General features: G+C 56.3%; 3 protein-coding genes across 3 annotated transcripts; 2 read left to right on the top strand and 1 right to left on the bottom strand.

Moving 5' to 3' along the window:
* Positions 1-317: 317 nt before the first annotated feature.
* On the top strand, positions 318-1,696 carry HER10_EVM0001192 (UDP-glucose 4-epimerase; the record flags this gene model as incomplete). The annotated part of the gene is made up of 4 exons (XM_035470947.1): positions 318-346; positions 496-730; positions 793-1,243; positions 1,293-1,696. The coding sequence occupies 4 exons, from the start codon at positions 318-320 to the stop codon at positions 1,694-1,696; spliced, it is 1,119 nt and encodes a 372-aa protein (XP_035331202.1).
* A 239-nt stretch (positions 1,697-1,935) lies between these two features.
* Positions 1,936-3,002, bottom strand: HER10_EVM0000685 (uncharacterized protein; the record flags this gene model as incomplete). The annotated part of the gene is made up of 2 exons (XM_035470455.1): positions 1,936-2,190; positions 2,259-3,002. 2 exons carry the CDS (start codon positions 3,000-3,002, stop codon positions 1,936-1,938), a joined length of 999 nt encoding a protein of 332 aa, XP_035331164.1.
* Positions 3,003-5,764: 2,762 nt separating this feature from the next.
* HER10_EVM0002997 (uncharacterized protein) lies at positions 5,765-13,525 on the top strand. The gene is made up of 2 exons (XM_035472687.1): positions 5,765-9,553; positions 9,607-13,525. Exons 1-2 carry the CDS (start codon positions 7,525-7,527, stop codon positions 13,206-13,208), a joined length of 5,631 nt encoding a protein of 1,876 aa, XP_035331317.1. The 5' UTR covers positions 5,765-7,524; the 3' UTR covers positions 13,209-13,525.
* Positions 13,526-13,749: the final 224 nt, after the last annotated feature.

Below are 13,749 nucleotides of genomic sequence, written 5' to 3' on the forward strand. Positions count from 1 at the left end.
CAGACTGGACGTTACAGACAGACGACCCCGTTTACTTTTTCCTTATTGCGACCGTCGCCTCATTATTCCCACCCCTCACGTCAACCGCCAGATATATCACTCGCCTCCTCCCGCAGTCCTTCTCAATTCTTCCCTTCCGTCATTCCTCCAAACTCAAACTCACGACAGACTTGCGCTCTCCTTCACACCCTAACGACTTGATACCCCGACGGACCGCGCATCTCTCACTACTCTTCGTCGACCTTCTCTCGCCCCTCCACCTCCAAATTACCCCTCACCGCATCTAGTTGCGATCGACGCCAGCAAATTTCTTCACGATGGCCATTGGAACTGTCTTGGTTACCGGGTAAGCTACCGCCTCCTTCCACCTAAGTAACAGGTCTATGGCGATCCAATTGCCTGTGGCACCGTTGACACCCGCCGTCGTGGCGTTTGTTCGTTGGCGCAAGTCCAAGTAGAGCATAGAGGCTAACCGCGCGATTTGGTGGCTTGCAGTGGTACCGGCTACATTGGCTCCTTCACCTCCCTCACCCTTCTCCAGAACGGTTACGATGTGGTCATTGTCGACAGCTTGTACAACTCCTCCAAGGTTGCCGTCGACCGCATCGAGCTGCTGAGCGGCAAGCGACCCCACTTCTACCAGGTCGATGTCACCGACAAGGCCGGCCTCGATGAGGTCTTCAAGAAGCACCCCGAGATTGACAGTGTCATTCACTTCGCCGCGCTCAAGGTCAGCTCCTTTGCTCCTTTGCGATGCCCTTCCACCGCAAGAACTAACATGGTCGATCACAGGCTGTCGGCGAGTCTGGCGAGATCCCTCTCGAGTACTACCGTGTTAATGTTGCCGGCACCGTCTCCCTGCTCCAGGCCATGACGGATAACGATGTGCCCAACATTGTCTTCTCTTCCTCGGCGACCGTTTACGGCGATGCCACTCGTTTCGAGAACATGATTCCCATTCCCGAGCACTGCCCGATTGGTCCCACCAACACCTACGGCCACACCAAGGCCTTTGTCGAGCAGGTCATTACTGATCACATCAACGCCGAGCGCAACAAGCTGAAGAAGGCCGGCAAGCCCTACGAGCAGTTCAACGGTGCTCTCCTGAGATACTTCAACCCCTGCGGTGCTCACCCCTCTGGTCTCATGGGTGAGGACCCCCAGGGCGTCCCTTACAACCTGCTTCCTCTGCTCGGCAAGGTCGCTACTGGTGACCGCGACAAGCTCCTCGTCTTTGGTGATGGTAAGTACATGTGGTAAAATAGTAGAAAAGCCCCGCTAATCATGAGTAGACTACGCCTCGAGAGACGGTACCGCCATCCGCGACTACATCCACGTTGTGGACTTGGCCAAGGGTCACTTGAGCGCCCTCAACTACCTCCGCGAGAACAAGCCTGGAGTCAAGGCTTGGAACCTCGGTTCCGGCCGTGGCAGCACCGTCTTTGAGATGATCAAGGCTTTCAGCCATGTTGTCGGCCGCGATCTGCCCTACGATGTTGTCCCCAGACGCCAGGGCGACGTTCTCGACCTCACTGCCAACCCGTCCCTGGCCAACAAGGAGCTCAACTGGAAGACCGAGGAGACACTGGAGAAGGCTTGCGAGGACCTCTGGCGCTGGGTCAGCAACAACCCCAAGGGGTACCGCCAGGACCCTCCCCCTGAGCTCCTTGCCAACGCCAAGCCCACGAGCGGTTAAGCAAAAAGGAGGGACGGAAATGTATCAGTGCATCAGCCACATCTTGAAAAAAAGAAAAAGTTTGGTTGCTTATCATAGATGATGATAGAATTAGTGCTATTTGCAGCGAGAGCCATGATACGACATCCGCCATAGAGAGAGGATTTCATTCAAAAAAAGAAAAAAAAAGTTCAAGATACCACTCCCTTGCAGCACTCCTGGATGACCCGCTTTCATCAATATCACAGAGGTGCTTGTAGTCAATCCACCTTGAGGATGAGCTTCCCCGTCGTGTTGCGGCTCTCCAGGTCCTCGTGGGCTTGCTTGACGTCCTTGAGCGGGTACGCCTTGTGGATGGCCACCTCCACCTTGCCCGACGTAATCATGTCAAACAGCTCCGTGCTGTACTTTTCCAGCTCCTCCCTGGTCGCGGTGTAGCCGTTGACAATGGGCCGCATGACCTTCAAGTTCTTGGGACCCAGCTTGAGGATGTCAAACGGAGGAACAGCTCCCGACTAAAGGAACACGTTAGTGATGCTCCTGGACTGGTAGACCACGTCTGAATCTTTGACGAAGAGCTTACCGCGTTGCCAAAGACGACCAACCTCCCCTTGCGCGCCGCCATCTCGATATCGCTATCAAATGTCGCCTTGCCGACGCCGTCAAAGATGACATCCACGCCGTGCCCGCCCGTAATCTTCTTCACCTCCTCCACGAGATCCTGCGAGCGCGAGTTTACAATGAACTCTGCGCCGTTCTTCTTCGCCAGCGCGCACTTCTCGTCGGTGCTCGTCGTGCCAATCACTCTCGCGCCCACGGCACGCAGCATCTGCACGAGCTGCAACCCGACGCCGCCGGCGGCCGCGTGGACGAGGACCCATTCCCCCTCCTTCACCTCGCCCGCCTCGCGGATAAAAGTCCAGGCCGTGAGACCCTGCAGCAGCGCGGCGGCGGCTTTATCCGTGGCCAGCGCGTCGGGGATGCGCAGGAGCTGGGCGGCGTTGACGGCGGAGTAGCCCGAGTAGGAGCCAAAAGGGCCCATGTAGACGACGCGATCGCCCTCTTTGAATTGGGTCCCGACGGAGGGGTGGGATTTCACGACGGTGCCGGCGCCTTCGCGGCCGGGGGTGATGGGGAGGGGCGCCTTGTAGAGGCCGGTGCGGAAGTAGGTGTCGATGTAGTTTATGCCTGCGTATTCGTTGCGGACGAGGACCTGGTTCTCGGCGAGGGCGGGGAGGGGCAGGTCCGTGTGGTGGGTTAGGACTTCTGTGCCGCCTGTGCGGGGGATTTGGATGCCGTTCATGGTTTGGGGGAGGGAGGAGGCCATTGTGAAGTGCGGGGCTGGGGAGAGGGAGGTTTGGCGGGTTGGTGATGGGATGAAGGTGCGGGTTTGGTGGTGAGTTTGTGCGAGGATGGGTGTGAGTTTGGAGTTTCTGGTGAGAATGCGGATGGATGTGGAGGGTCGCGAGATGAGGAATTGTGACATTTGCGATGGGAGGAGAGGTCTCAGTTCTCTTTTTCTTTATTTTTGGTCTGCAACCTATGGGACGATGGAGGGGCGTTTACGCATACGCAGTATTGGAATAGCTTCCGATTGCGCTTGAGGTCGCAATTGTGGTTTAGTCAGCGTTCCGATGAAGTGAGGGGAGGGGGGGAGCTTTCTCTCTCATAAGACGTGATTAGAAATGCTTCAGCCAATTCCCGTGGCGCGCGGGAGCTATGTATGAGCTTTGGGTGACGATGGCGGGGTTCTTTTCCTTCTCAGGTCGGCAGTGAGGGGCGGGCGGGGGGCCGGAGGCGGCTACGTTCGGGTGACGGGTGAGAGAGGGGTCGGCTTTCCGATGGGCGGACAGCTGTCACTGAAGGGTGGGTGAGACCTTTGCCGGTCATGTATGAGTGAGAATGAAAGGGAGTACGAGAGTGAGTATGAGAGTGAAGGTGAGCATGAGAATAGGACTATGAAGGGTAAAAGTGAGACTGAGAGATCTTCACATCACATGCCCCATTCATTTCATTGCAGATTGCTTCAACTTTCTGATAATCATTCATCGGCCGAGCAACGTGATCTGATCACATCGTCTCAGAGATCTGGCCTTGGTGCATTTGATGGTCAATTGAGTATGGTAACTGTCGCTATGGGCTGAGAGAGCGGGATGTTTTAATACTCGACTCATTGCGAAAGTCCTATAGCTGGCATTGAGTGCGAGCAATCACTCAAATACTTAAGCCCGAGTAGATAATGCAGAAGGGTACTCGAGAGGCACTCTGGGTTGAACTGAAGACTTGCCATACGTTGAGATGGATGACAAAATGTCTTGCCGGCCAATGCATACCGACAGCAGTTGCTATATCCTTATTATACTTATTGAAGTTGAGGTCTCTTGCACAGTATGCGCCTGGTAGAAAGAGAACTAACTCAAGCCAAGCAAACAGAAGGAAAGGGAAGATCGTAAAGTCGGGATCACACTATTTGGTCATCCGCTTGACACCACAGCGGTGCTCGGACGCTTCCAACTACGGCATGGCATTGCAAACCTTGGAAGTCTGATGATGGATTCAGCACCCCCTGGCATGAACCGCTGGTCGCGGCGGCAGGGCGGGCAGTGATGCTGCCAGGCAGTCTCGGGAGCAGAGATGGCAGGCGCCCGGATCTGGACGATACACCACCACTGTTGGGCCGGTAATCACGGCATTATCTATCATCGTTCACTCATGGTGGATGGGTTGATGTAGTTCATCGTGGAGTTGCACGGGGGGGAAACGAGTTGGATCTTTTAGTCGTCAAGCATCAAGAGGTGAACCAGCATGTTCCCTCCCAAGGTCGGGGAATCTCTGAAGCTAGTCAGTTGCCAAGACTCGGATTGAGTGCGGACAGCAATGCGTCGGGGCACCCGGATGATCGCCAATCGGTTTTGTCTGGGGTTCATTTCTTCTTCCCGCGGTGACATTCTAGATGTGACCTTTTCAGACTTGTCGGCACCCTTCCACCACCCCTTCTTAATGATCTCATCCGTTCTATAGCAGTCATCGCCTTGATCACTTGGCTTCTTCTTAGCATACCGTACATGGCTTTATCGAACCTGTCACCGCATCTTTCCGAGCGTGAGGGTTACATTTTCCCTTCACCAATCGATCTCAAGACGCGTCAAAAAGGCGAACATCTTGGACGCAATCGATGGCGTCTTCAATGAGGCTCAGCCCGGCTTGGCTTCTGTGTGTACCTTGGTCTAACTGCTAAGGTACAACAGTGTAGTAGCGTGCATTTGTTTCTACGGTGGAATGTTTCGGTGAGACGAATGAGCTGCGGGCATTGTGGTGTGCCAGCCATCCTTCGGCCATGCACGCCACGTAAGAGAAGGACGGCAGAAGAACTTTGTTAGCCTTCTTTTGCGCGTGGGCTGATGCGTCGAACGCCACACAGTATGTAGAGGTACGGTAGTTGAGCAAACCCAAAGCGGGAACGCACAGCCAGGTGGACGGAACGGCAAGGCAGCTTGCAAGGTTATCTACGGATACTTAGTCCGTACCGTCGATGACCTATTCGTGCTATCCGTCCAGGATGCTTCGTGCCTCTTTTCCCTCGAGGGAATGGTGACCAATCTGTCCGGGGTCAGGGGTTGTTGCGGCGCCTGTCTTGTCCCTTCTTGTCTTTCAAACAATCGGGGACCGGTTCATCTTGCCCCAGAGTCTTGGAGCATAGGCTCTTGGATGGTTTTCTCAGGCTACCTGTATGGGTACCTTACTCGGGTCAAACGAAGAGCCACTTGGTGACCATGCATTCCTTGGCTTTGGAGTCTTTCTGCCCTCGGCCCCGAGAGATAATCAGCGGAAGCACATGCTACTACTTGTTCTAATACATAGATCCATTGAGTTGCTGTCTGCGTCAACAGGCAATAAAGAAATGTGAGACCTGGACACATTATCTGCATGAGTGATTATCTTCTCTCTGGAGTCTGGGCAACTCTTGGCCCAAGACTTGGCTCAGGACTCGAGACTCAAGTTGAGGTTTCGAAGACATTCGGGTACTCCAACGGACCCTTCGGTCCCCTCCTCCGTAGCTCGACTCCTTCATCTTCTCCACTTTCTGTGCCGTCTCCTCCGCCTTTTCCTGCTTCTCTGCCTCGCTTCGTACGGGACCTTCAGCGGCCCAGGGATCGTCAACGTGTCCGCGTATGCCCTGCCACGTTCGCGTCGACTGCTCACCGAGCCCAGTTATCCTCACCACTCACACGCGCCGGCGCTGGCGGCAGCTGCCCCCCCGGGTCGCCCAACAAGCTTAAACGAGGAATGGCTGGTCTCTTGAGGCTTGTTTGCATAACTGGCTTTGGGCGGATGACTTCCCATACTCCAACTTTTTCTGCCGTTTATCCTCTCCCTATGCCTATGCTGCTGTTAACCCTCCATTTTCTTCATTGCCTCTAATTGTCAATCATATCCACTCTCAGGGGGGATACCCCTAGCTATCCGAGCTTCAGTCAACTGCGATATCCCCTTTAATATCACCAGTCCGGAGCTTCATCACGACTACGTCCAAGAAAAAACGCCGACGGTCTCATTCATCAATCTTGATCGACGTCACTGTTCCTTGGTGAAGCTTCAAGGGGCCTGGCATCGTCCGACCTCATAAACCCCCTCAGCCACACCCTTCCTTCGACCTGTCCGCTAACCGCCTAGCCTACGGATACGCTTGTCACGCTTGTCTCTCCCGAGCCCCAACTCCTAAAAGAGGTCCCGGCCACCCTAACCGTTGTTCTATTGTGACACTCGTATCTGGAAAAGACTAGGGGACCAGCCTCCAAAGTGGGCAAGTCTCCAAGCAAGTTCTCCAAGAGAAAAAAGAGAGAAAAGGACGAACAGACGAAAAGCTTGAACTCCACCCTGCTGAAACGCGACGCATTGTCGCCACAAGGCTTAGGACCTCGGAATACCTCAACTCAACTCAACCCGCGACCCCTGCCATCTGCCCTCTGCCCGTTGGACCTTTCGATCTTTCTTCGCCGACGTCTTTCGTGCGGTGTGCTTCGCCTCGAGTTTCTGTCCGTACACTCTCAAGGTCACCACACCCGCGTCTTCCAACGCCTCTGCAGAAGGACACGGGCTACGGATCGTGTTACTGGTTGCTGCTGCTTGTCTGCTTGCTGCTTCTGCTGCGGCTGGCCGTCAGAGAACTGTGCGCTCTGCCTCAACCCGGCTTGCATCATTCTACTTTTCCCTCTCTCCCTCACTCTCTTTTTGAGTTCAGCTCCGCGGTCAACCCGTGTCTGCCATCTCCCGTCTGGCCTCTTCCTAAGAGCGGTTGAGGGAAGAGCTGATACGATACGAGTCGTTCTGGGCCGAACATCCGCGAACCCCAGACAGAAGCCTCCCAGGCCTCCCAAACGAACGAATCCGTCCATTCATCCAACGTCTCTTCTCCCACCACCGCCAATCGCCACTACCACCACACTTTGTATCCTCTTTATGTCAGCCTACCATCGATCCTGGATGCTTGTTCTCACCTCCTCCGTTCATGCTATCCCGCCCAACACTGCTACCGGGCCATAGGCCGTCTTTTGCGCCGTCCCTCTGCCGTTGAGCGTGCAACATCAATCTTGGGACGAAAACGAAACTTTGCGCCGCACGTCTCTCCTCTGTCTCTCTCTCTTCTCTCAGCTCAGCTCACGTAGCACTCCGCCTCATTCAACCTCACTCTCACGAGAGCTATCCGCTCACAGCTCTTTTCTCATCCCTTCCCTTTCTTCCTTTCCTCCCCCTCCTCCCTTTCCCTCGCATCATACGGCCAGGTCACCGCCGTATAACACATCGTCAAACTGTCTCCATTCCTATCTTCTCCCCCCGGCTCACCCCCGATGCCGACTCCGCCGACAGAGGATGACCGCCAGCGGCGGATCATCCAGTTTGCGGAGGAATGGGGTCTCGAGCCCCCGCCGTCGCCGACGCCCCTGACGCGGCCCTCCAGCCCCCCCAGCTTCCGGACCCCGGAGGACGACTTCAAGGCCGAGGAGCTGCTCAAGCGCAAGCAAATGTCACACGGCCGCACAGAATCCACCACGAACCTGCGGCGCGCCTTCACGGGGAAGAAGAAGTCGTGGGACTACAAGGTCGTCTTCGACACCCTCGACAAGCACGTCGCCGACCGCGGATCGCCCGGTGTGGCGGAGGCTCTCATCACACAGCTCGTCTCGTCCGGCGGCGACGTCAACATGGCGCAAAAGGCAAAGACGAGCATCCTGCCTCGAAGGAAAAGTCTCGACAGCTTCGGCGAGCGGAGTAAGTTGCTGCAGCACGCCGTGCACAATGGCCAGATCGACATGATTCAGGTCCTGTTGCCGCACGCCGACACATTTGCCCTGGACGCCTCATTACCGGTCGCCATGCAGTCTGAAAACGTAGAGGTCGTCGAACTTCTTCTACGCTACGGCGCCGGGGTGGCGCATAGCCCCGAGGCTCAGGACTCGTTCCGCCAGGCGTGCGCGGCGGGCGGGCAGGCGGATCTGGTAGGGATTGTCCTCCGGTCTGAGGGCCGGCCACCGACTTCGTGGCTCTCGCAGTGTATGGTGGACGCGACCAAGGCAGGGTGTTTGGAAACGGTGCTTCAACTCAGTCGATCCAATGCCGACGGCGACTACAACCAGGCGGAGGCGCTCAAAGTCGCGATTAGCCAGGGACGTCACGACATTGCTCTCGCGATTCTCATGGGAAACCATCCGCCGAAACGCCCGGGACTGGACGAGGCTTTCTCAAATTTGCTGGATCACCCGTCGATGAACCCAAGAGACAAGCTTGCCGTAGCCGAGCTACTGCTATGCGCCGGCACAGACGGCGATGCACCGGCCATGGCACTCATCCACGCCGCAGCAGCAGAATTCCAAGACATGGTCAGTCTTTTGGTCAAGTACGGGGTCTCAATAGAGTATCAGGACGCAATGGCCATACGGAAAGCCGTTCAGAATGGACGGGTAGACGTGGCGCACATCATCCTCAGCGGCAATGCGGAACTAAGTGCAACACATGCCTCCGAGTGCGTCGAGCTCATACCGAAAAACATGGGCGTAGAAAGCCGTCGGTTATTGTTGGATTTGCTGTTACGGAGAGGGGCAAACGGGACAGCGCTACACGACATGCTCATTGAGGCGGCGGAGGCAGGCGACGTCGATTCAGCCAAGCTTCTTCTCACAGCCGTCTTCCCTGGAGGACGTCCCATTGCCGAACATGATGTGAAGAAGGGACCGAGATCAATGGTGTATGATCGCCACCAAACGGCATCCGTCGACCATAAGGGCGGTTTGGCTCTGCAGATCGCAGTCATGAGGAGTGATGCGGCGATGGCCAAGGAGCTTCTCATGAGCAAACCATCAAGCGACACACTAGCCCAAATCTTCCCTCTCACCAAGACACTATCACGAAAAAACAGGTATCGAATGGTGGAATGTTTTCTCACGAGTGGTCTCGCTGGGCCCATCGTTCACGACGCGTTACAAGAAGCCATTGATGAGGAGCCACCACATCGCGATGAAGACCTGATCGGACTGTTTCTTAAGTACAATACCGACATCAACACCAACGAGGGCTCAGCTTTAGTAGCTGCTGTGGCGCAAAAGGACGTGAGGCTACTCAATGCGCTGCTCAAGAAGAACGTGACGCCTCACACTGCCGCTGGTGTGCTACCCAGGATCATCGCGACTCAAGATGCCAAGGCGAGGTTGGATATGGCGACATTGCTTTTGACGTCGGTGCCGAACTTGGACCCGGTCAAGGTCTCTCAGGCCATGCTCAACGCGTTGAACTATCGGCCAGCTGATCTCAAGCTTCTGCAAGTATTGTTGGTGCAGGGGCATGCCGATGTCAACGTTGACAACGGCATTGCCATGGCTTCCGGTAAGTGATTGCTAGCTAAGGGGGGTAGTAGAGATGCTAATCTTTCGTGACAGCAATCCACAGCCATGATCCGCCGGTTCTCGAGACCTTGCTTATGCACGGCAAACCTTCACACGCAACAGTCAGCAGGGCCGTCAGCGAGTTTGGGCAACTAATCTATTCAGATACCAAGGCTGCCAAGCTTGAGATTCTCTTGCAAAAGACAAAAGACAGGGCTCCCTTTAACGACGTCCTCGTGAAGGAGGTTCACGCTCTCCTTCAGACCCTTCCCGAACATCGACAACTATCCATCGTCAAGGTTCTCCTCAGCGCCGGTGCCGATGTTAACTCTCACAACGCCGCCGCTCTTTGCCATGCCGTAGCCGCAAGCGACACGCAAATCACCGATCTTCTCTTCGCGGCCCGCCCGAACCCTGCATCGCTTGCATCGGCCTTACCCCACGCTCTGCGGATCGCCGACCCGATGGATCGTCTCGAGTTCTCCCAGAAGTTGCTGGACGCGGGTGCGCCGAGCGCCGAGGTCAACAGAGCTCTCGGATTCGCTATCAACACGTACACGAACGACATACCGCTGCTCCGAACCCTCTCTGCCAAGGCCAATACGAGCGATGGAGAGGCTCTGGTCTCAGCAGTCAAGAAGGAACGTCCTGATATCGTCCAACTCGTTCTAGCTCAAAAGCACCCTCTACCTGTGCTCAACGATGCCTTTGCCGAGGCAGCTCTTTTGTCAAACCGAGAAGCAAGGGCAGCGATATGCGAAGTTTTGTTGCAGCATGGCGCTTCGGGCTCCGTACTTTCGGATGCCTTGCTTGCGGCAGCAGCGGACGGTGATCTCGTCTTGGGTAATCTCCTCGTCAGCCACGGGGCGCAGATTGACGAGGATGCCATCGTGGAGGCCTGTCGCTCGGGCGCCGCCGATGTTCTCAACATGCTGCTCAGCGGCACCACAACACCCAAGCGATCGACGATCGAAAGGGGCTTCCAAGCCGCCACCGAGGTCGGCAACCTCAAGACGCGGGCCGCCATCCTCGAGCCTCTTCTTATCCACGGCGTAGAAGGTGAAGCACTCGACGCGCAGCTCGCATCCGCGGTCCGATTCGGCGAAGAAGGCGACGACCTGGTCAAGATTCTACTAGAAGCCGGCGCGGACCCGAACTACAACAAGGGCGAGGCCATCTGGGCGGCCACGAGGAGCGCCTACCTGAGCAGTCTGAAAATGATGCTGGGGTTGGTCGAACTCGGGACGCGGCTAGTGAGTAAACCATCGAGCGCCTCGTTGAGATCCATTGCCTCCGCCAAATCCCACGCTTCGTTAAAGGGGTCTAACAAGAAGAAGCAACACAAGCCCTCGCATGCCACGCTTAATAGGGCGCTGAGGGCTGCTTGGAAACTTAGTCGCGAACCCCGTGCCGCCGCGATCGATATGCTGTTCCGGGCCGGTTTGCCTGTTTCCGACGACTTGCACGTAGTACTGAATAACGCGATTAACGAAGAGGAGCTCGACCTCAAGATCATCCGGTCTCTCCTCCGATATGGTGCCTCGCCGATCGCCAACGACTGCCAGACCCTGGTCGACGCTACGAGGAGAGCCCTGGTAAAACCGCTTGCCTTCATGCTCGAGTCCAAAATCTTATCGGCCGATCTCAATCTCGCCATTCGAGAAGGGTTCACCCGGGAGAACACGGACGCCTGGTTCTCAGAAGCCGGCTTTACCATCCTGCACAGCTTTTTGAAAAAGGGAGCCCACGGCGACGGTCTCAGCTCCGTCCTCACCCAGGTTGTCGATCTGCCGTTAACCGAGAGCGAGCCCGATAGCCTCGCACTCGCCAACGGCTTCGTCGACATCCTGCTCGATCACAAAGTTGACGTGAACTACGCCGACGGCAAGCTGTTGCAGTCAGCAGCCGCTGCGTGCAACTCCTTCTTGGTCAAGAGGTTACTAGAGAAAAAGCCCAATACCGAGTCCATATCCCGATCATTTTACCGCATCTTTGACAATCCGGCCTCGGAAGACGACGCCCTTGAATTAATTACAATGTTTACTGAATACGCTGACGGGGAGACGAGGCTGGATGTCATGTACACGCCGCCGGACTCGCTGCCCCTGATGTTCCTTGCCCTGCAGCAGCACCCGCGCTCGATCCGGATTACCAAGGCCCTCTTGGATGCCGGATACTACTACGATCAGATGATGCCTTGCAAGGTGATGGAAGACCTTGACGAGGAGGCTATTACGCTCATGATGTGGGCGCTACTTCAGCCGCAGAAGAAGGTCAGCAGTGGCATCGTGCAAATGCTCATCGAGACCGGTGCCAAGGTCAATTTCGAGTCGAAGATATCCCAATCTACGCCACTCATGCTAGCTATCCGAAACCGCCGACCCGATGTCGTCAAAATGCTGTTACTAGAAGGCGCAGAGGTGGATGTGTGCGACGTGAAGGGCAACACGCCACTTACACTGTCGACCGAGGTTGGAGGGGACACAGCCATCAAGATGATGTCCAACTTACTAGCTGCTGGCGCCTCGCGCAATGATGGATCACTCCACAACTCTGCCCGCGAGCTGAACCTCTCAGCCTGCCAGGTCCTGGTACAGTACGGACACGAGCCCGATTTCCCAAGTACACTTCACGGGGGCCGGAGTGCACTAGGAGAACTTGCCCGGCATTGCGCAGACAACGGCGAACTCACTGCCGCGCGCCAGAAGCTTATGGAAAGGGTCATCAACTTCCTCATCGAGGCTGGTTCCGACACAACCTTGAGATCGGAAGGGAAGTCGATCCTCCTCCTCGCTCTCGAGTCCCGGGACCCCCTAATCACTTGTCGGACACTCCTCAAGGCGGGCATGTGGAAGCACATCAACAAAAAGTTCAACCACTACTCGGACGGCAAGATGACCTACTCCCCAACAATGTACGTCATGCACGTCCTCCCCAAATCAGACCAGCAAGACGCCCTCATCAAGCTCCTCCGCGCCAACCGCGCCGAGGACGTCTACTACGCCAACATGGGGCCCCAACCCGAAGGCGCCGTCGGCATGCCGGAGGACGTCGAAGCCCAAGAACGCACCCGTCGCGCCCGCCTCGATCGCATCAACCTCGAGCAGGAAGACCACGCCCTCTCGATCGCGCGCAACCGCGAGCTGGCGACGGTGCAAGCGCAAATCTGGTCCGCGCAGGCGGAGCTCGAGGATTCTAGACGGCAGCGCGTGGCGCAGGACGAGCTGGTGGCGCTCAACGAGCGCGCGCGCATCGAGGAGGACCACTTCGCCGCCCAGATGCGGCGTAAGCGCAATGAGCGCAGCGCAGACCTGGAGCACCAGGCCGCGCTGACGGAGGCGAGCATCACGCGGGCGCGGGCCGTGGAGCTGGCCGAGTCGGACCTGACGATGGCGCGGCAGAGCATGATGCTCGAGTGGGAGAAGCAGATTGCGACGGAGAAGGTCGACCAGGCCAAGACGCTGAGCGCGATCCGCGTCGCGGAGAGGGAGGATGTGGATCGTCTGGACCGGGAGCAGGAGGAAAGGTTCCGGGCGCGGTTGGCGGAGCAGAGGAGGCTTGTTGACGGGCAGACGAACCTTGCGAGCCAGCTCACCAACGCGGGGGTTAATGGGAGGAGGCAGATTGGGTACATCACTGGGGAGATTAGAGATTAATCGAGGGGGGCCATGGATGGATCTGTGAAGCTTGGCTCTATGGCTTTCGAGACATGGAGGTTTTGAGCGCGGGGGATGAGCGTGGTCGTTGGTGGGCTAAGTCACAACTTCGGCTTACGGCTGCGACAAACACGTTACTGTGGTACTTCTGGCAACTGGCTTTCAGCAAAATCAAAAAGTTAGAGAGGGATACGGCTTGGATAGGAATAGGCGTTTGATGGTTCTCCCACTCTTTATTGGCGGGACGGGCGCATAGCTGGGATTCAAATGGGGGCTCTATCTTTATCAAACCTAGGATACACTTTGGGAATTTGAAGGCATTGAAGCGAATTAATGAGAATACTATTTTCAGGCTCATGGCCCCCATTTCTTGGAGTTGAAGAATTGGCCTCTGAGGCTGTGATACTGATAAACTTGGATTAAGACGGATACAGAGTGGACAAAACTCGCAATCGTCCCAAAAGGTGCGTAGCTTGCGAATTGTGTCTTGACCCCCCTACACGACCCTGTTGCCTCTTTCGGCCCCTTTGCTACGAACGGA

Source organism: Colletotrichum scovillei (genome assembly GCF_011075155.1).
Source record: "Colletotrichum scovillei strain TJNH1 chromosome Unknown Contig00007, whole genome shotgun sequence".
Taxonomy (NCBI): Eukaryota; Fungi; Ascomycota; class Sordariomycetes; order Glomerellales; family Glomerellaceae; genus Colletotrichum; species Colletotrichum scovillei.

Coding starts and splice junctions, on each gene's coding strand:
- HER10_EVM0002997 (XM_035472687.1), top strand. CDS start 7,525: ATGCCGACTCCGCCGACAGAGGATGACCGCCAGCGGCGGATCATCCAG. Junction 9,554..9,606: donor CGGCATTGCCATGGCTTCCG/GTAAGTGATTGC, acceptor CTTTCGTGACAG/CAATCCACAGCCATGATCCG.